General features: G+C 43.7%; 1 protein-coding gene across 1 annotated transcript in view; it reads left to right on the forward strand.

Moving 5' to 3' along the window:
* The window catches only part of LOC124789054 (sialin-like), a 178,683-nt gene that overhangs the window by 55,187 nt on the left and 101,225 nt on the right, over positions 1-22,271 (forward strand). The window contains exon 4 of the mRNA XM_047256345.1: positions 13,840-13,924. Coding sequence (XP_047112301.1) covers positions 13,840-13,924 — 85 coding nt within the window. The remainder of the gene's footprint in view (positions 1-13,839; positions 13,925-22,271) is intronic.

A 22,271-nucleotide genomic window follows, 5' to 3' on the forward strand; every position in this document is an offset into this window, starting at 1 on the left:
GGAGGGTACCCGGATTACCTCTATCGGTTCTCCCTTCTATTCCAGTCTCGTATTGTTCGTGGAAAGAAGGATTGTTGGTATGCCTCTGTATGGGTTCTAATCTCTCTGATTTTATCCTCATGGTCCCTTCGCGAGATATACGTAGGAGGGAGCAATATACTGCTTGACTCCTCGGTGAAGGTATGTTCTCGAAACTTCAACAAAAGCCAGTACCGAGCTACTGAGCGTCTCTCCTGCAGAGTCTTCCACTGGAGTTTATCTATCATCTCCGTAACGTTTTCGCGATTACTAAATGATCCTGTAACGAAGCGCGCTGCTCTCCGTTGGATCTTCTCTATCTCTTCTATCAGCCCTATCTGGTACGGATCCCACACTGCTGAATAGTATATCAAGCAGTGGGCGAACAAGCGTACTGTAACCTACTTCCTTTGTTTTCGGATTGCATTTTCTTAGGATTCTTCCAATGAATCTCAGTCTGGCATCCGCTTTACCGACGATCAACTTTATATGATCATTCCATTTTAAATCACTCCTAATGCGTACTCCCAGATAATTTATGGAATTAACTGTTTCCAGTTGCTGACCTGCTATATTGAAGCTAAATGATGAGGGATCTTTCTTTCTGTGTACTCGCAGCACATTACACTTATCTACATTGAGATTCAATTGCCAATCCCTGCACCATGCGTCAATTCGCTGCAGATCCTCCTGCATTTCAGTACAATTTTCCATTGTTACAACCTCTCGATATACCACAGCATCATCCGCAAAAAGCCTCAGTGAACTTCCGATGTCATCCACAAGGTCATTTATGTACAATGTGAATAGCAACGGTCCTACGACACTCCCCTGCGGCACACCTGAAATCACTCTTACTTCGGAAGACTTCTCTCCATTGAGAATGACATGCTGAGTTCTGTTATCTAGGAACTCTTCAATCAAATGACACAATTGGTCTGATAGTCCATATGCTCTTACTTTGTTCATTAAACGACTGTGGGGAACTGTATCGAACGCCTTGCGGAAGTCAAGAAACAAAATGGTTCAAATGACTGAGCACTATGGGACTCAACATCTGTGGTCATAAGTCCCCTAGAACTTAGAACTACTTAAACCTAACCAACCTAAGGACATCACACACATCCATGCCCGAGGCAGGATTCGAACCTGCGACCGTAGCAGTCGCGCGGTTCCTGACTGAGCGCCTAGAATCAAGAAACACGGCATCTACCTGTGAACCCGTGTCTATGGCCCTCTGAGTCTCGTGGACGAATAGCGCGAGCTGGGATTCACACGATCGTCTTTTTCAAAACCCATGCTGATTCCTACAGAGTAGTTTTGTAGTCTCGAGAAAAGTCATTATACTCGAACATAATCGTGTTCCAAAACTGATAGACGTTAGAGATATAGGTCTATAGTTCTGCACATCTGTTCGACGTCCCTTCTTGAAAACGGGGATAACCTGTGCCCTTTTCCAATCCTTTGGAACGCCACGCTCTTCTGAAGACCTACGGTACACCGCTGCAAGAAGTGGGGAAAGTTCCTTAGCGTACTCTGTGTAAAATCGAACTGGTATCCCATCAGGCCCAGCGGCCTTTCCTCTTTTGAGCGATTTTAATTGTTTCTCTATCCCTCTGTCGTCTATTTCAATATCTACCATTTTGTCATCTGTGCGACAATCTAGAGAAGGAACTACAGTGCAGCCTTCCTCTGTGAAACAGCTTTGGAAAAAGACATTTAGTATTTCGGCCTTTAATCTGTCATCCTCTGTATCAGTACCATTTTGGTCACAGAGTGTCTGGACATTTTGTTTTGATCCACCTACCGCTTTGACATAAGACCAAAATTTCTTAGGATTTTCTGCCAAGTCAGTACATAGAACTTTACTTTCGAATTCATTGAACGCCTCTCGCATAGCCCTGTCTGCAGCCCTGTCTCCAAGGCTTTGGCTATGTTTATGTTTGTTGTGAAGTTCCCTTTGCTTCCGCAGCAGTTTTATAACTCGGTTGTTGTACCACGGTGGCTCTTTTCCATCTCTTACGATCTTGCTTGGCACATACTCATCTAACACATATTGTACGATTGTTTTGGACTTTGTCCACTGATCCTCAACACTATCTGTACTTGAGACAAAACTTTTGTGTTGAGCCATCAGGTACTCTGAAATCTGCTTTTTTTCACTTTTGCTAAACAGAAAAATCTTCCTACCTTTATTAATATTTCTATTTACGGCTGAAATCATCGATGCCGTAACCGCTTTATGATCACTGATTCCCTGTTCTGCGTTAACTGTTTCAAATAGTTCGGGTCTGTTTGTCACCAGAAGGTCTAATATGTTATCGCCACGAGACGGTTCTCTGTTTAACTGCTCAAGGTAGTTTTCAGATAAAGCACTTAAAAAAATTTCACTGGATTCTTTGTCCCTGCCACCCGTTATGAACGTTTGAGTCTCCCAGTCTATATCCGGCAAATCAAAATCTCCACCCAGAACTATAACATGGTGGGGAAATCTACTCGAAATATTTTCCAAATTATCCTTCAGGTGCTCAGCCACAACAGCTGATGAGCCAATTGGGCCTATAGAGACATCCAATTACCATGTCTGAGCATGCTTTAACCGTGACCTTCACTCAAATTATTTCACATTTCGGATCTCTGTCAATTTCCTTTGATACTATTGCACTTTTTATCGCTATAAACACGCCTTCCCCTTCACTGTCCAGCCTGTCTCTGCGGTATACATTCCAATCTGAGTTTAGAATTTCATTACTGTTTACACCTGGTTTCAGCCAACTTTCTGTCCCTAGTACTATGTGGGCATTGTGACCGTTTATTAATGAGAGCAGTTCTGGGACCTTTCTATAGAAGCTCCTGCAGTTTACTATTAGCAGATTAATATTGTTATTCCCTGTTGCATTTTGCCTACTCCTACCTAGCCGCGTCTCAGGAGGCGTCTTGTCGGGCCTAGGGAGGGAATTCTTTAACCTAAAAAACCCACATGTGCACTCCACACGTACTCCGCTACCCTTGTAGCCGCTTCCTGCGTGTAGTGCACGCCTGACCTATTCCGGGGGACCCTACATTTCTCCACCAGATAGCAGAGGTCGAGAAATTTGCACCCCAGATCTCCGCACTATCGTCTGAGCCTCTGGTTTAAGCCTTCCACTCGGTTCCGAACCAGAGGACCGCGATCGGTTCTGGGAACGATACTACAAATAGTTAGCTCAGATTCCACCCCGCGAGCGAGGCTTTCCTTCTTCACCAACTACGCCAACCGCCTGTATGAACTGAGGATGACCTCTGAAGCCAGACGGCAGGAGTCATTGGTGCCGACATGAGCAACAATTTGCAGTCGGGTGCATCCAGTGCTCTCTATCGCCGCCGACAGGGTCTCCTCCACATCTCGGATGAGACCCCCCGGCAAGCAGACAGAGTGAACACTGGCCTTCTTCCCCGACCTTTCCGCTATTTCCCTAAGGGGCTCCATCACCCTCCTAACGTTGGAGCTCCCAATAACTAATAAACCCCTCCCCCCGTGTGCCTGCTCGGACCTTGCTGAAGGAGCAGCCACATGTCCACTCACAGGCAGAGCGGGCGATGCCACACGGCCAGCCTCCACTTTGACCCTCCGCCTCTTGCGCCGCGAACGCCACTGAACCCGCCACTCCCCTTGGGGAGAGGGTGGCCCAACCGTGCCCGGTACCCGCGAAGATGTCTCGACAGCAGGGACAGTGGGTGAAGCATGTAACACCTGGGGTGTACCATGCGATGCACCAGACTCCCCACTGCTGCTACACTCCGAGGCAGCAGCCTGAAGACGGCTGACCGCGGCCATCAACACATTCAGCTGTTCGCGAACAGTGGCCAGCTCCTCCTGCGTCCGTACACAGCAGTCACACATCCTATCCATCCTAAGAAATCAATTTACTGTAGAGAGTAAATCAACTTTTAACTAGACTGCTAAATCACTAAAGACGGCTGATAGTTGACTAAACTGTGGTTACTAGACACTTCTTGTAGAAAACAATGAAAATAGCACTACCTGTCTCTGGACTGTATTCAAAACAAACACTAGCACTACTGGCACTGTGGCTGACTGAAGGAACTCTCTCTGACTGTATTCAAAACAAACACGAACTCCATGGAACACTGTTACTAGCACTCGACAATTAAAGCTTCCTAAAAGCAAAAACACACGTAAGAAGAAGTGACAAGTAAGAAAAATACAGTTAATACTTAAAATTAACTTAGCTCGCTGCACAGCAGACGTGACACAGACAGCAGTTACGACGACACTGCTCACAGGTATCATGTGCGTTCTTAGAATTTTGCGGAACTTAGAGGTTTTACGGAACGCTCCATGTAAAACGAAGGGCCCAGCAATCCTAGGCACGATGCCGACTCGCCTGTACTGTTTCACGTCAAGAGAAAATATTGCAATTTGGCTCCCACAGTCTCTACATGTGTCTGTTGTCCCAGCATAATTAAGGAAAGATAGATATTTTGAGACATAATAAAGATTGCGTAGAGACGCGTAACAGGCCAGTTATTACTTTACACTATCAGGACCAGAGGACCGCGCGCATCTACAAGGTGCTTGATTCTGTTTCCTGCTTTCTGTCGCCATTCACCCTCTACCCCGATCTTCAGCAAATCCTCATCGATTCCATGTCTCCACCTTTTCATCGGTCTTCCTAGCGGTTTTCTTACGCAGGGAGTAAAATCCATGAATTCCAGAGACTATGCTGTTTATCCATCTGACCGACATGTCCTGTCCATACTAGCCACTTGCGTCTCATCAGGCCTCTGATATTTGATCTATTGTAGCTTTCATACAGCTCACAATTATGCCAGATCCTCCACGCTCCCAGTGATCTCATTTTGTACGAGAAGATAGATCTTCCTTAAAATTTCCCGTTAGAAAACGAGAAGATTATCTGAGTCTTTTTTCCGTACACTGCAAGCTTTCCAACCATACAGCCCCACGGCTTGAATAAGTGTTTTGTACAGCTGGAGTTTGAAATTCCTTGAGTTTGAAATTCCTTGACAGACTGCGTAATGTAATAAGCTCACTCAGACCGCAGTATGATCAGTTTGCGGCTTGACTCCTCATTTTGATTTCTGTCTCACACGATGTGTCCTCTGTACAGATAGCCCCAGATATTTAAAATTATGAAGCCTTTTGTATTGTAAGCTTTCTATAAATAATTGGTCTATATATGTGAATACTGAATATTTTGTTTTCCAAAACTTTCTCCCGTGTAACGTGTACTTTAGGTGTCGCGTTCAACTGCAAAGCAATAGCGACTGTTGATTGCCCCTGGATTGCGCATGTGAACAACGTCTTGAAACAAAACTTTAAACTTAATTAAATGCAGAATTTGAAATAATGAAAATGAATCTAATTTACTACCAACAGAAGATAATTGTGTGCTCATTGAAAACTATATAACTGAAGCTCAGTATCGAAGTACACTATGAAAGATGCTTGATATGAAGTGCAGTGTTTGACTTGGGATAACCAAAAAGATAAATTATTGCTACAATCAGAAAAAATAACTGTATGAAATTAATCTCCTTGCTTAGCACAACACCTGATAATTGAAGCTACGTGCTGTTTCATCATAAGAATGCAAAGATGAGATCTGCCCTGAAATAAACGTACTTACCTCTTGCTCAGCATGCTACTTTGTGTCTGATTTACTGACGTTCTCGAATGCAAATACAAATCAGCAGATTCAGCAGATAAAGAAAAATAATCTACTGTAATTTTCTTTTTGCTTGTGAGAAACGATCTGTTGCTGCGTTTGGCATAAGGTGCAATGTACATACGACGAAAATATTCAAAACTTTACGAAGAATGATGGATGTGAGTTTTACTTTAAAGAAAGTCTTTCTTGAAAAATTAAACTCTGACTATTGACACAAAGGAATGAACAACATAAGAAGACTAAGAATTGCAAAATTCTCTCATTACAAAAATTACAGACACATCAACCAGTTGCGTAATTTGCGACGTAATGAAAACAAAGAGGACAAATTAACACTAATCGTAAATATTATTACTTATCTGAGGGACAAAGATTCCCTTCAATGATAGTTCCGACAAACAAACATTTTATTCTTGCGTATGCATGGGTTACCTTCAAAAGTTCCTTCAAAAACCTTCTCGGCTGATACAAAGAATGAAATAGCTTTATAAACAAGTTTTCTTCTCTACAATTAAGTATTCCAGGTAGTTTCTCCCATATTCACTAATAACGGATCTAATTCTCTGAAAAGCTCAACCGCTCGCGACTATGTGTCAAATAACATTGCGCTGCACAACTGTCTGACTAGTAAGTGAACCACAAATAACGCTAAACATAGAATCAAGGATCTTACTCACTAATCGTGCAGTACTCTCTTTCATCTTTGTCCCAGTACAGTAAAGGTGAATTATTTATAATGGCAGGAAGCATATGAAAACCGTACATTATGATCGGGTTCCGACTAGCAGAGGGTGGAATAGATTTCTTGAATAGATGTGAGTCCTGTTCATCACCAGATTCTCGGTCTCCGATCCATTCACAAGGAGAATGAGTCTACTCGCTGCCACCCACACACTGTCACTCATACGCATCACTTCTTCCTTAGGGCTGGACAACAGGGCCACATCTTTGGAAAATGCGAGATGTGTGATTTTCTTACCCTCGATGTCCTCGAAGTTCTTATGGAAAGCTTCCCTCATTATCTTTCAGAGCGCCAGGATTAACAATATCGGTGGGACACCATCTTCTTGTCCTAACTCTCTTTTTATGTGAAAACTCTCCGCGGATTGGTCCCCGAGCTTCACTTTGCCTTTGGAATCAATGTGTGTATTCCAAAGTCGGCCAGGCAATTCATCAGGCTCTCCCGGTGGATGCGGTCAGACCCCTTCCTAAAAGCCAGCCGGTGTGGTCGAGCGGTTCTAGGCGCTTCAGTCTGGAACCGCGCGACCGCTACGGTCGCAGGTTCGAATCCTGCTTCGGGCATGGATGTCTGTGATATCCTTAGGTTAGTTAGGTTTAAGCAGTTCTATGTTCTAGCTGACTGATGACCTCAGTTGTTAAGTCTCATAGTGCTCAGAGCCATTTGAACCCTTCCTAAAATCTATGAAGAGCACATATCCCCACATCTCGATGAGGTAAATATTTGGAAATTTGTGGTAAGGACTATGGAACCAAACTGCTGAGGTCATCGGTCCCTTGGCTTACTCACTACTTAATCTAAATTAAACTAACTTATGCTAAGGATAACACACACCCATGCCCGAGGGAGTACTCGAACCTCTGACGGGGGGGAGTCGGCGAGGTGTCGCAGCCCATAGATGTTGTCGGGAGTCGAACAACCCTTTTCGAAATCCTCTTGATATTCAGCTCTGCAGACGGCTGGACTCTATCCAGTACACAGTTGGACAAGATGTTATAGCAGACTTTCAGGAGGGTGATTCCTCTGTAGCTGGTGCAGTCTATTTTGTCACCTTTCTTGTGTATAGAGCAGAAGACAGCTATCATCCAGTATTCTGGAATCTCCAAAATCAAGATTCTCTTGATTAGGCCTTGAATTTTCTTGTGGAGTCTCTTCCTTCCAACTTGAAGGACATATGCCTGGATTCCATCTTCACCTGGGCTTTTGTCCTTTTTCAGATTCATTATCAGATTCTTTATTTCCTCCAATGTATGTGGCGGATAATCTGAATCTACAATGCCAGGAAGTTGAAATTCGGACACATCTTTAGGTTCACCACAGCTGAGGAGCTCCCTGAAGTATTTTTTCCCATCTCTCAACAATGTTGAACTCATTGGTTAGTATAGTTCTATTATGTTCCTTGACGAATTTTTGGCAGCTCTGAAATCATTTCTTGAGCAAGTTAACTTTACGGTACACCGTTTGTGCTTCTTTTCCCAAGAAATCTTGTTGAGCCTCCATTATCATTCCTTTGACATACGTTCTCTTTGCTCTCCTCAGGGTTGCTTAGGTAGTTCTCCGCATTTCTTCGAACTGTGCTTTGCATTGAGCAAAATCTGCGCCTCGTAGCCAATTGTCCTTGGCTTCTCTTCTCTCCACAAAATAGCTTAATGCATTCGTCAGCTAACCAAATCTTCTTGCCGTGATCCGCTTCTTGATGAGTGCATCTGCCAACTCAGTTACTACATTCATGATTTCTTTCCCGACTTCTTCTCTTTTCTTTTGTGAATCCGCTTCCTGCAGAATTCTAAATCGGTTGCTGAGCTAGAGTCGATATTTGCCTTTCTTTTTAGTACCCTTGAGTGCACCGACACGGTAGCGTACTACTCTCTTAAGGCTGCTTCTAACTCTGGCTGTGGGTTGTACTGGTATCTAGCTTTTTTACTAGGAAGCAGTCATTCCAGCACTCTGCAGCTCGCGCTGTCTGTCCTCTGTCACAGATTCTATAATATACTGTGTACCAGTGTCGTCCCAACAAACTTCCTGTAAAGTAGCTAAATCATCCTATGTCTTTCGATCTCCTTGACTAGACTGATTAAGGTTTCTGTTTTATATAAACTACGAATATTCCATCTTCCAAATCGTATACCTTGTTCCCGCACTTTTCGTATATTTCGTACTATCAAATTCCGTTGCTTCCTTGTAGTTCATTTACCGTTAACAAGTTCTCTGTGATGGAGTGGTAATCCATAGCCAACCCCTATCCTGGAGAATAGCGGTTTTTGATTTGGAGTAGCCTTCCCTTAAATGAACTGTTTTCTCTACAATTGTCAAGTTCGTGTACTTTTCTCTTAAGAATGTGAAAGGATGAAGGACAGCGAGTGGGAAGACCGTGCTTTGTGAGACGCACTTCGTCTGGTTCATCGACTAAGACCTGTCTCGACTGGGAGACCCTATCAGTATTTGTGCTACCGCCGGCATAGCCCTTAGTGTTGTACGAACATGCAAACCTCTCCGGCCGCACGCACGGTACTACTTTAAGGCGGTGTCACTTGGAGAGGACAGGTACTGTATGCTGCTACCATCCACCCTGCCTTCTGTAGTGCCATTGGCGACTGTGCCAACTTTGGACGCATCCGTAGAGCTTAGACGAGTACTATAAGTTGAGGATATCAGTCCAGCATACCAAAAAGTGGCGTCTGAATGTGTCTCATTTCTGCTGGGCCAGCATTTGGACTCAACTGTTCCAAATTGGAGAAATTTTTTTTCAGTAACCACAAAACATCCTTCACCAATAAGATCACCGGATTCATGTCACTAAGGCCATGCGCAACGTTGACGATCGGCTGTGACAATATACCGTGTGAAATACAGACCTTCAGCCGTGCAGAGCCGGCCGCTGTGGCAGAGCGGTTCTAGGCGTTTCAGTCTGGAACCACGCGCCTGCTGCAGTCGCAGGTTCGAATCCTGCCTCGGACATGGGTGTGTGTGATGTCCTTAGGTTAGTTAGGTTTAAGTAGTTCTAAGTTCTAGTGGACTGATGACCTCAGATGTTAAGTCCCATAGTGCTTAGAGCCATTTGAACCATTTAGCCGTGCAGACAGTACTAGCTAAGAAGCGACCTCTCGCGTCCGTCGGCCGTCGTAATTTAATATATTATTAATATTATTTTGATTGTTGCCGACTTACGTGGTGGGCCTTAATAAAAATGATATTTCATTCAATTTGGATTTACGGTTAAATGCTTTTGTGAAGGTCTCCTTTTTAACAATATTATTCTTAAATTATTTGTTACGTTAATGAATGTTAGACTCGCTGAATCTTAAAACATGAGCATACAAGTTGAACGTTGGAATAAACTTTCCATGTTAATTTCCTCGGCTAGTCAGTTCACTTTAAAGCAAAAGATCTTTAGTTATTAATTACAATTGCGGCCCACACACGCGCGAGAGTATTTTTTCTTACCTCCGTTAACCATTGTATTGTAGTCGGAGTCCTGGCTCTGGCTCTCGGCTATGGTACTGAAAATAAGAATCTTAAAGCTACGTATTTTCTGCAACGTCGGGCGGCTGTGGAGAAAAATTAATATTATGTTAATAGCGGGCGAGTTTTTCGCTTCCGCTAATTTTTCATAAGTTAATATCGCCACGTAATGGCGTCGTTGGCTGCATCGGCCGCTGCGATTGTTGAACTGTAAATTACTTGAATGCAGGTTAATTCAAGGAAGGCGGTCATGAAATCGGGATCACCTCTTACAAATTAAAAGTGCACAATAATATTAAATCAATATATTATCTGCTTAACTCATACAAATATGCTTACATTTGCCAGCACTCGCAAGATGTCCGTCTACACACAACCAAGACAAGAGAAGAAGTGAAGATGACTAAAAAAATTAACAAAAGAGCGTATCTTGTCATCTCTTTAGATCATTTTGTTATATTTCTTTGCACTCGAAACCTACACAGAGAAATTATTATTTTACGGCTACATGATAAAAATATATTATTCAATTTTTAAATTTCTCTTCTTTATAAATACTGTTTTTAAGTCTTTTCGTAATATAGCACTAGGGTCGCTATAGACCTCACTAACTGAAGCGAATACGCAGACTTAAAGTGTGTGTGCGTGAGTCAGGAAGGATCCATAAATAAAGAACAAACTAACTTTTTTGCCACATAATGAGCGTACGGTGGCTTACGACTGCCAAGAAGGAAGGAAACATTAAATACAGGACCCAGCACAGAGTTTAACTGCGAACGAGTATCGATAATATGACAAAAATCTCGGACAAAATACATGCAAACAGCTCATCAGATATTAACTGTAAAAATCTATGGAATACAAGCTGAAGACGGGTTTTTGCTAACAACTACTATCCACTGACGTCGCACATCGGTCGATCGGATCGCAAGATTAGTAAACTACTCCTAATTAAATTAAATACTGCCAATAGCAGTGAGCACAAAGAAGGGGGTGTTGTTAAACTCTCGAATAGGATCATCACTGGACGTTGTCGTCTGAATCTGCGCTGCTAAGAATCATTAGGCGACATTTGTTCCTAGAGTGGTTGTAGCTATTAACCAAATTATTCAGTGGACTGCGAATTCCATCAAAAGCAACATTTTCATATGTTTGATTCGATGGTTAACAAGAACGAGCTCTTCATAATGTTCGGATACAATATAATTTGTGGCTTAAGGAAGGATAGACTTAGAGGGAGGCAGTTGTTAGTATAGTACGGAATGAACACTACTGCTCACTTACTGGACCAGTTAGAACGACTTTATATAGGTGAGCCATGTTGCCGATCTATTTACCGTTTATGGGTATCAAAAACAAGCCATGATGAAAAACTTGTTAGTAATGTTTATCACTGCTAAAATATTACTATATGAATTTAATGTTCATCACGAAAAGATGATTAGGGCAGTGGAAGAACGCAGAACAGGTGAACTGTTAGCCGAAATTGTACACTGTAAGGAAAATAAAAAATAAAAAAATAAAACGTCGCACCACGAAAGAGTTGCCCGAATGAGACGGAAATAGGTAGATGTGACGTAGATGTGCAAACAAACAAATGATTACAATTTCAGAAAAGTGGTGATTTATTCAAGAGAGAGAGAGAGAGAGCTCCACAAATTGAGAATGTCAATAACGCATTGGTCCACTTCTGACTCTTATGCAAGCAGTTATTGATCTTGCCACTGAAAGATTTGTTGGATGTTCTCCTGAGGGAAATCGTGCCAAATTTTGTGCAATAGGCGTGTTAGAGTGCCAAAATCCCGAACTGGTTGGAGCCTCCCCCCCCCCCCCCCCCCCATATACTCGAAACGGCCTTAACTGAGAAGAGGTCTGGCAACCTTACTGGCCAAGGTAGAGTTTAGCAAGCACGAAGACAAGCACTAGAAACTCGTTCCGAGGGTGGGCGGGCGTTATCTTGCTGAGGTGTAAGCCCAGGATGTCTTGAAATGAAGGGCTACAAAACGCGGCGTAGAAAGTCGTCGATGCACCGCTGCGCTGTAAGGTTGCCGCGGATGCAACTAAAGAGGTCCTACTGAGAAAAGAGAGTGAGGCCTCCTGTCCCGTCGATGTCCAAGACGTCTCCAAACACGTCATCGGGGCTCAGCTCGAAGAGGGGCTCATCGCGCTGGACAATTCTACTCTAGACGCTGAGATTTCAGAGCGAGGACGTGTCTTGAGTCGCCCCCGACAGCGGTGAGTTACCAACCTAACTGTCGGCCGCCGTACGGACCTACAACCAGGACTGGTGGTATGGAATGCCATTTACGAGCAGGGCGCTGCGGCCATCTCGAGGTTTTGACTATCTAATGCTCTAATTATACATAGTTTGACACGATATTCCTCAGGAGGGCATCTAGCAACTCTATCAATCAATGCCAATACAACGCCCTAAGTGACATTGTAGCGAGAAGGACGTGATTCTCTAGGTGGTATCACTAAGCTGGTGTCTTGCTGCTTCGGCAAGTCCCTCGTAGCACAGTAGTAGCGCTCAGTCGCCAGGTTCCATGTAGGTGGTGATCCTGCTGAAGTGGAGTGTTTAGGGATGCTAGTTGTTAATTATCAACAACGTTTGTACTATACTTGTTTTAATACAGGAATTGCTTTGTCACACACGTCACAGAATCAGAATTTGCAATATGGCGCCTCTGGGCTGTGCCGTTATATTCGACCCTTTACATCATATTAACACAGTTTTCTGACTTAACATAATGATAGACACTGCCCACGACACGTGGCGTTCTGATAACTAATAACTTCACTTTCTATCTTGTTTAACAGCTGAAATGTGTACTGGCGACCGTTCTTTTAGAGCCGCCCCGGCTATTCGACCGTGCGTTTTGAGTGGCTCCTCGCGACAAACTCGCCCTGTCTTCCCGAAGGACAAGAGAGACCACCCCACCTTTCTCTCTCAGCCAATAAGGGCACTTCTCTCGTTCCCTACATATCCAGCCAATGGGCGTTCAAATAGCTGTTGCTAGGTGGATTTGACGTCAAGTTTGCGGACATTGTGACGGAAGTGTGTCTCGGAACACTGTCTCAGATTGTAAGATCCTACTCCCGAATAGTCGGATCTTGTCCCTAGAAAGGTTGCACAACATTGCCTCCTATGATTTCATCACTACTGCTCCTTGCTGACGCTTAATTGTTAAATGTAAATGTTGCCTGGCTGCTACCGAACATTCCCGATCGCATAAATATGCATAATAATTGACTTAAACACGTGAAGGGAATGCACATATGCATTACACCAAGCCGAATAACTGCTTGCTTGAAGGCCAGAGGTGGACCAACGCGTTACTGAATTGCTCAGTTTGTGAAGGACATCTCTTGAATAAAGGATCCAATTTTCTGAAACTGGAATTATTTGTTTGTCTGCATATGTACATCACATCTACCAAATTCCGTCCCATTCAGATAATATATTTGTGGTGTGTGCTCTTTTTTGTCTTAGAGTATATAATAAAGGTTAAAGATATTTTCCAGTCTGCTTTTGCTATCCTCTTCACTTACCAAACAACGAAAATTTTCAACTAATTTCAGAACCTTTTTTCTGAATGTAATTCCATCCATATCACATGACTTTATGAAGTTGAGCTATTAATAACGTCTGTCATTCACGAAATATTAATGCTCAAAACGAGTAGTACAGTATTACTAAACGAAATTATGACTGGTTTCAGTATACCATTTATTATTTTATACTATTGTTTTACACAGTGGAGTAAGCCTAACTCTAAACTGTCTGCTTTAACAACTCTTACAAATGCCTATTTGTTGTCTTTTTGGGCATTTGAAGAACACTTTTCCACAGCAGCTACGGAAATACTCGTTTTTGAACGTTACTGTCTAGACACGCTATTTACGCTCGCTCCTCTTGCCTTCTAGGGCGGCATTGTACCGACAGTACAGACTCTCATATGCAGTTGGGCCCCTGACCACGAAAGAAGCAGGTTCTCAATAGTATTCTTGGGTAAGTTGCAAGCAGCTGAACCACGTTTTACCAGCTGAAATATTGACATAATGTCTCTTCTCGATCCTTCAGTAATGCTGTGTACACATATTCCACAAAATGAAAACTGTGGTATGCGTATCTCTTTTCTGAAACTTATGTTTTTCATTCTACACACTACAAACGTCTTCGACTTTGTACTGTAGTACCTTTGAGAGTGATACCAGCAGACAGAACGCCATTACGCCTGTGGTCACTGTAGGGCTCCATTAATCTGTCACCATATGAGAACTTAAGAATCCAACAGGGACACACAACAGCTAGGTCATTAGCATCCATACAGTAGTAGATACAAATTACGTGGTGTGATAAACTATTCGACGGGATATTAGTGATGATACCCCGAAACTACCTGAAAAGAAAAAGCACAGAACATAATATGATCGTTCATACATGGCTGTTATACGTGGCTGTTACAACCACCACCTTTGATAGAGCAGGTATTCGTATCTCTCTGTCATCCTCATTCACAACAGAAACACGTCACAGTCACTACAGTCATATACAGTAAACACATGAAATCACGACACAGAGTTAACATGTCGTGCCAGTTCTCCAAAGCAGTGAACATTCACAATTAGGCGGCTGTACGTGTGCCTCTCTGCAGAGTTAGCATGTCGTGCCAGTACCCCAAAGCTGTACGTATGCCTCTGTCTCTCACCCTACAATACCATAAGATTTCAGATTTTTCTTCGCTAAAAAGCTGTTTCACTACCAGTCCTAAAGATCAGCAATCAGTATTTCTTCAAATTAGGTTGGAAATAGCAGTGGTTTCAGAACAGTGCTGTAGCATAGTGATTATGTTATTTGCTGATCATGATGAAGCGTGTGAGTTCGAATCTTTGCCGGGTTGATTTACCTTTTTCTTTTATATCTCTATCGCAATTACTGCGATCATTATTTTTATTCCTTTAATTGGTTTAAATACATATTTTTTAAAATTTCTAATACTATGCTGCAGCATTTTAATAACATTAGCAACTTTTTTATTTGCTGTCTTTTTTACTTCCTTTTCTTCTTTTCTTCTTTTGGAATCTCTGTCCAAGTAGTTATAAGTAATTTTATTTACCTATTCTAATATTTAAGGGTATGAAAATCCTGATCCATCTGTTAAACATGTACCGGATAATTTAAGTGCAGCTACTCACAGAGGTCTGGTGTGAGCTGTATTACGTTCAGCAGCGAAATTTGGTAGATATTATAACGCGTTTTTTTCCTCTATTGTCATTTCACTCCCCATAATGGAGTGGGCTGGCAGCAGCACAATACGCCGCTCTTCAACCAAGAGAGTTACAAAAATCATAGGGACATGAGAAAATAATACATAAATGAGAATGGTAAAAGTGGATGAATAAACGATAACAAAAACAGATGAGTATAAAAGGTGGATCAAAAAACATAGATGAGAGCCACACACACATGGGGAGAATGAGCACTGTAGACCAAAGTGAAAACAAAGAAGCACCACAGCGGGAACACAAATGAGTGACACTGGTGACGCTGTTGGTGGCGATGAAACGTAGCACTGCACACGGCACCGGAGAAACGCTGGGATCACAACAGAAACGTTAAAAATCACTGCACCGAAGGAGGTACCTACCGTCAGGTGGAGTGGGGGGGGGGGGAAGAAAAGAGAGGGGGGAGAGGCGGTATGGGGAAACCAGGAGGGGGGCAGTGGAAGCGATAAGGAAAGGAGCAGATTGCAGCACTGCATTGATACCAATGTTCATCACTTCGAACACCTTCTGTAAATGGACGTTCATGCACCTTTGTGATCTTCGTTGACCTTCAAAGAACTTACTGTTACACGTAATTGGATTCGTCTCGATAGCCGCTATTAGAAAATAAGTGCCAAACTATAGCATCTTATTAAAAAAAAAAAAAAAAAACAAGTTGACCTTCATATCTCTGACATGACCCCACCTAGCAACAAAAACCCTACGTCATATTATGGCCCTCATTGTCCCATGCAACATTTGTCTCACAAACTTTTCAGCTACTATCATACATCCAGAGTTATAGGTGGCAATAGTTGGTGACTCACCCTGTATATAAGGTGAGGTGGTGAATGATCTCTTCAGTGCAATGCATGCCAGGCACGAATTCTTATGGAAATAGGCGAAATGACACGAGTAATGAGGACAATGGGCAAGGGGCACTACATTTGCAGTGCATGGATAAGTTGAAAATTTAGGTCTGATAGGAAGTGTGCTAGGGTAGTCTGTGCAGTTGCAATGACTACTGTGTCTAAAGGTTAAGCTGCCATGGTAGCACAGTCAGATCAGTCAGAGGGCTGGTTCACATATGCAATTAAAAAGAAAAACTGAGTGAAGGGATCGAATTCCGATTTGACACATATTTTCAACTTTCCCAATTGATTATAGTCAGCACCTGCTTGCAGTCAAGTTCTGTAATCCCTTTGTGTTTTATGATTTAATTTGATACAAAAGTCACTGATCCCTTCAGATAGTCCAACGCCCTCATTTCACCTTCCTTACTTTTAATTTTTATTCCAACTTACGAACCTCCTGTTAGTTTCATGAGTCTCTTAGTTGTTTTTTTGGCTCCTTTTTACGAGTTTCGTTTTAGTTTGTTTCCAGTGTCGTACAGTGCGTATTTTGCTTTTCACCGGGTTTTACGCTATCAGTGTTGTTGTGTATCCCTATTTCTTCCCGTTGTTGGTTGATTTGGAAGACGGGACTAAACAGTGAGGTCATCAGTCCCATGATCTAGGATGACAGAAACCAAGGGGCGAACAACAGAAACAACATAGTTTAGTCTAGGGAAAGGGATAACGTGCAAACAGAGAGGGAAAGTGGATGTCTGGGCAGCAGGAAGAAGAAAGAACAGGAGGGGGTTGGTGGAAATGTGGAAAGCAGAGGTGCCTCAGAAACGCTAGGCACAGTGGGTCACCAGCACTGCCACTAACCTTTCCTGACGCCGACACTAAACCGTTATCACGGTATACCGGGGATAACACCAGTGCAGTAAACACAAGAAAAGGGGAAATGAAAGTGCACAATAGCCCAGAGAAAATTGAGAGAAAACATGGGGAGAGCCTGACCAGCATAGAAGCAAGGTCAAGGCCTCCATTGCCAACACCTAAGCCAATTGTTGGACTCCAATTCCAGAGGAAAATTCGAGGACTTAAACTTGAGAGGACAAACCACTTTCACCAAGGACAGACATAACCATGTGAGGATCTCTCCTAACACCTGAGACAACGAAGGTGAGAGGGTATATTTAGTGTGAAGAGCCAAAAGCCGGGGGCAGTCCGGCAAAATATGGATCACCATGAGCAGAGCCCCACAACTACAAAGAGGGGGGGGGGGGAGAGGGGGTGTGCAGAGTAGGAAAACCATGGGTCAACCTAGTATGGCCAATACAAAGATGGCAGAGAATATTAGATTCCTGCCGGGAGGGGCAGAGGGGTCTCCTTTATAGTGCGAAGTTTATTAGACACGAGGGTAGCCTCCTAAGAATCAGCCAATGATTGTGCAAAAACAAAAAGGGATATGATGTAAGGCTGCAAATCTGCCTCACAGAGGGGGAGGGGGGGTCACAGAGAAAGAGGGATAGGTGATCGCTCCCCCCCCCCCCCAGCCAGCCAGATGATCAGCAAGTTCATTACTCAGGATACGTACGTGGCCAACGTGGCCAGGAACCCAGAGGAATTTGACTGAACAAGCAGCATCATCTAGGTCAGCCAGAAGGTGGCAGAGACCAAGGGATGCCAGTAAAAACACCAACAGATAGTCAAATAAAATGCTTCAAATGGCTTTAAGCACTATGGGACTTAACATCTGAGGTCATCAATCCCATAGACTTAGAAATACTTAAACCTAACTAACCTGAGAACATCACACACATCCATGCCTGAGGCAGGATTCGTACCTGCGACTGTAGCAGCAGCACGGTTCTGGACTCATGGGCAGTCAACTTTGGGGTGCACAGACTGTGTGAGACTGTGTGTCCCATGACCAGTTTGTGGTAGCAGGCGTCTGTCCTGAGGGACGCAAGGAGGAGTGGTCCTTGGAGGGAGACCCACCACTGACGGGCGCCAAAGAAGGGGGGCACTGCTTTGGCAGGGAAGGGGAGTTGCACCTGGAGGGGAGGATCAGAGAACTGCAGGGGAGGGGGAGAGTAGAGGGGGTCGGAACGGGGGTAACGAAGAGGGAGGAGGGGTAAGGCCATAACAGAGGCAAAAGTAGAAGTAATCGATGCAAGATGAAGTCGGTCAAATTTCTGACGAGCCTCTGCATAAGATAAACGATCCAGGGACTTTGTCTATTCTTTGCCTTCTTATAAGCCATACAATCTGGCGAGTGTGGAAGTGTGGAGAGTGATTATTGTGACAATTTACACACACAGGTGGCAGAACACAGGGGCTTCCCTCCACGTTGATAGTTTGCTGTACATCAGGAAGTAATGTGCCCGATACATAAGCACCGGATGCACCTTATGAGTGGCGGGACTTATGGCTTCACCTCATACTGATAACACATAACCTTGACTTTCTCTGGGATTATATCTTACTCGAAAGCCAGAATAAAGCTATCGATACTGGTGTGGTTGTTCTTGCAACCTTTCTGCACATGCCAAACAAAATGAACGCTCCGTCGTTCCAAACTGACCCAAAGCTCCTCATTAGTTTGAAGGATGAGGTTCCTATGAAAAATGACTTCCTGGACCATATTCAAAGACTAGTGAAGTTTAATGAACACCGAGACGTCGACGACTTGATTAGAAGCAAGAAGAGCTGCAGATTGGGCAGCAGAAGAAGTTTTGATCAACAGGGAACCCGACTGCATCTTACTGAGAGACTCCGCTTCACCAAACTTGTCTTCTATATTTTTCTTAAAAAATAACGGCTTTGCGGTGGTGAATGTGACCCTGTCCATCCTATTACAGACCAGTGGGTAAAGCGTGGCACCCCAAGACAGCGAGAGTGGCTCTCCTCCCATGGTATAACTAGGGAAGGGAAGGCTGCAGGATCATAAGAAGTAGTAGCATTCAGTGATCCACTATCACTAGAAGACACAGCCATAGGGTAAAGGCTAGATTTTTGGAGCTTGATATGCTTCATGTGCAAAGCATTCTCCCTGTTACCATCCACTCCAATCAGGGTCTCTCTCCATGGGCGCCACCCAGCCACAGCAAGGATCATCTGGCATGGCGGCTGTTGTCGGGAGTTCCGATGCTCTACAATGACAAGCAACCACTCCTAAGCATGCATGGGGAGGCAACAGCTCAGATGTCAGAAGTGTGATCCCTATGCTGTCATGGGGCTCAGCCAGATGGATACATACCAGCTCCACCACACTGACTGGCAACGTGTGATTGTGACCTAGTGGGGCTGAGGGGTCTATGACTGGGAAGGAAGAGGTGAGAGGAACCCACATTGCAGACGCTAGGGAGAGAGTTCTTCCCCAAATGGTTCACACTATCTAGAGAAAATTTTGAAGTGGAGGTCAAACCCCTAAAGGGGACCAAAAACGCCAAAAAGGAAGGATGACAGAGAAAGGGCACGGGGAACAAAACCGCAAGGAGTAGAGGAAAACAGGTGGATAGCCAAGTAAACATAAGTAAGAGCATGGAATGAGGGGAAGGAGGGCGAGGAGCGAGAATAGGGAGGGAGAGACAAGGGGAAGGAAATGCAGCCTGGGGAGGTATGGGCTGCAGTAGCCTAGAGTCCCGTGACCGCCATGCACGAACTCACGAAAGAAGCATGATCCCCCTGGGGGGGGGGGGGGGGGGTTCCCTTCGTACCCTGCAGTGCTGCCACTGACTGGCATGAGTACGATCTGTGTTGGCTGGTATCTTGGTGTAAGAATATCTTAGCTGTATCGCAATGCTGTATGGTATTACAAGGGACACATTAGGGCGTGAAAACTTGAATTCTTTGGCTGTCACATTTCGCGTTCCACCTTCTATCATTTTGGGTCGTTTTGGTTACGCGCCACAACCTATTTCGCCGTGTTGGTAGGCACGTGAAGTTGTTCAGTGTACACGTGAGCATAGCTTTATAAGTCCTGTTGGTACTGGTCTCCCCTAATTCATGAGTTTTCAAGCCTTCTGTATGCTTGCCTGCTACGAGACAATTTGCCCCCAGGTGGTCCGCAGACACACAGGTTGTTCAAGTTCTCGGTTGCCAGTCATAAATTACTTACGCGTGAAACTCTTGTATCATAACACAAGACGGTATGTCTCTTTTTTTAAGACGAACTTGTTTACACCACCAACTAACTAAAAAAACGTATTCGTGTACTTTTTCAGCCCAAACCTGTATGACATCACCGTACTGAGGAAGTTTCGGTGTTATCTTGTTGAGATCGATCTCTAAGGGCAAATTAAACACATGCATATGTGAAATGCAGTCTGTCGTCAGTGGTTGCTTGGGAAGTGGAAATACTGGGCAAAGGAAATTGAACATCATTTTTAATAGGAACACAATTCATTTTATCTCAAAGGCTAGTGTAGAATTCCGACAAGATAACAATTTTATGAACATAATAGGAAAGTGCAAACGCTCGAGTTATAAACAATCTTGCCGATCCCTGGTGCACCTCGGGAGGCCGGACTCCAACCGTGATGTCGTCCAATAGTCTGGAAGCACCCGGGAAACACCCATTCAGTTATGCAGACACCGAGCACTTCTAAAACACATGTACAAGGTAACTTAAAAAATAAAAATAAAAATGTAAGAACACGGATCGACCCGCCCATCTAACAAAAAATTTAAAAAAATGTAAATTTCCTTTAACGTAATAAGGTTCATAAAGTATTCTTTTAAAACAACACAACACAAAGAATTTTTATGTAACAAACTTCTCCATATTTTGTAAATGGCCAATAATCGACCAGAAAGTCAATAACAATTGCAATTACTGGATTAACTTCCAGTATAGGGAATTTTGCTGGCTAATAAGCCGGGCAATATAATCAGAACAAATTGTTAACAATGTACAAGGTTGACCGAGCTGTATCACAGAGAGGAAGCTGTTCCTCTTGATCCTTTAGAATTTACAGACTTTGCCAAGCACCACTGGAAACTACACCTCAAAGGTGACCAGGACAATGATACATAAAACAGAACATCAAAAGACGTTAATCATGCATATAACCGCTTAACTAAATGCCCAGGTATAATGAGTTCATTGCGGCCGACACACTACTACAACACAACCACAATTTATCCACCTTAAAACACGCTCAGTCAGTATAGTCCTTTGGCAGGGGTCTGCCGGTGATAGTAGACTAGCATAGTCGTAGTGGGCGTTGTCCCGCGGCAAATACTTCCTTCCTCCGTGGGTTGCTCGCCGCACAGTCTCCTGTCCACGCCTCGGCAGGCTGGAAGCAGTTGAACTGACGTCTTCCGGGTGCCGCGTCTCAGTACCAGAAGAAAATCTTTCTGAATCGGTTGATTCCGTCCGACCGGGAACGTACTGCTTGGTGCAGAAAGCCGTTGACACACGGACAGTGCACTAAACGTTGAGCGTTGAGCGTGCCGAGTTTCTGACGTCATAGTGTCGAAAAATAACGTTGGGGAGCCTTTCCGAACATGCAGAGCAATATCTAGCAACGAGCGACCTGTCAGTTCTCGTGGCACGGCTCAGTATGTACATTGCATAGTTCTAAAACAGCGAGATAAATTCGTATGACTCCCCTGTGGTTTCCCTAATTCTCACACAAGTTTCTTCGTTACTTAAATTAACATAAGCGGCATTTCCCAATAAATCATATGCAAAACTTAATACCATCTCCAAACGTAATTTTATCATGAAACGAAATATCCAGGTCCGAAACATTAGGTCGTTCACTATCAAAAGGAAATGTGAATTTAAAGGTTGTCTTCCTATTCAACTGATCCACGTCAGAATTAGAAGACGTACTCCAAAGGCATCAACTGTCTCCGTCTGGTATCCGACGCTTACTGTAGGGGAAGAGCTCGCTGCCTCACATATCTGCCCACCACCGGGTCCACAATACTAAAATAAGAAAGGGTGTTGCACTCGACAGGATTCGAACCCACAACATTTTACATAAGAAACCTTTTAAAAAAAGGAAATAGAAAAAAAAGAAAGCTGGTCCTCCATCCTCCTATTTAGCCTTGCGCTTCGGCAACTGTGCATGCAAGGGCTTTAATGGATTGGGAATAACAGCCAACCAGTGGCAAAATACAGGTTTATTAAACCTTGACCACGGTTTCGATAGATCACATTATCTATATCCAATGTAGGAGTCCATGACTCTGCCTATTACATGTACCTGTCATCTACTTAAGCAGCACTTAAAATAAATTATTTAG

This window comes from Schistocerca piceifrons, chromosome 3 (assembly GCF_021461385.2).
Source record: "Schistocerca piceifrons isolate TAMUIC-IGC-003096 chromosome 3, iqSchPice1.1, whole genome shotgun sequence".
Taxonomy (NCBI): Eukaryota; Metazoa; Arthropoda; class Insecta; order Orthoptera; family Acrididae; genus Schistocerca; species Schistocerca piceifrons.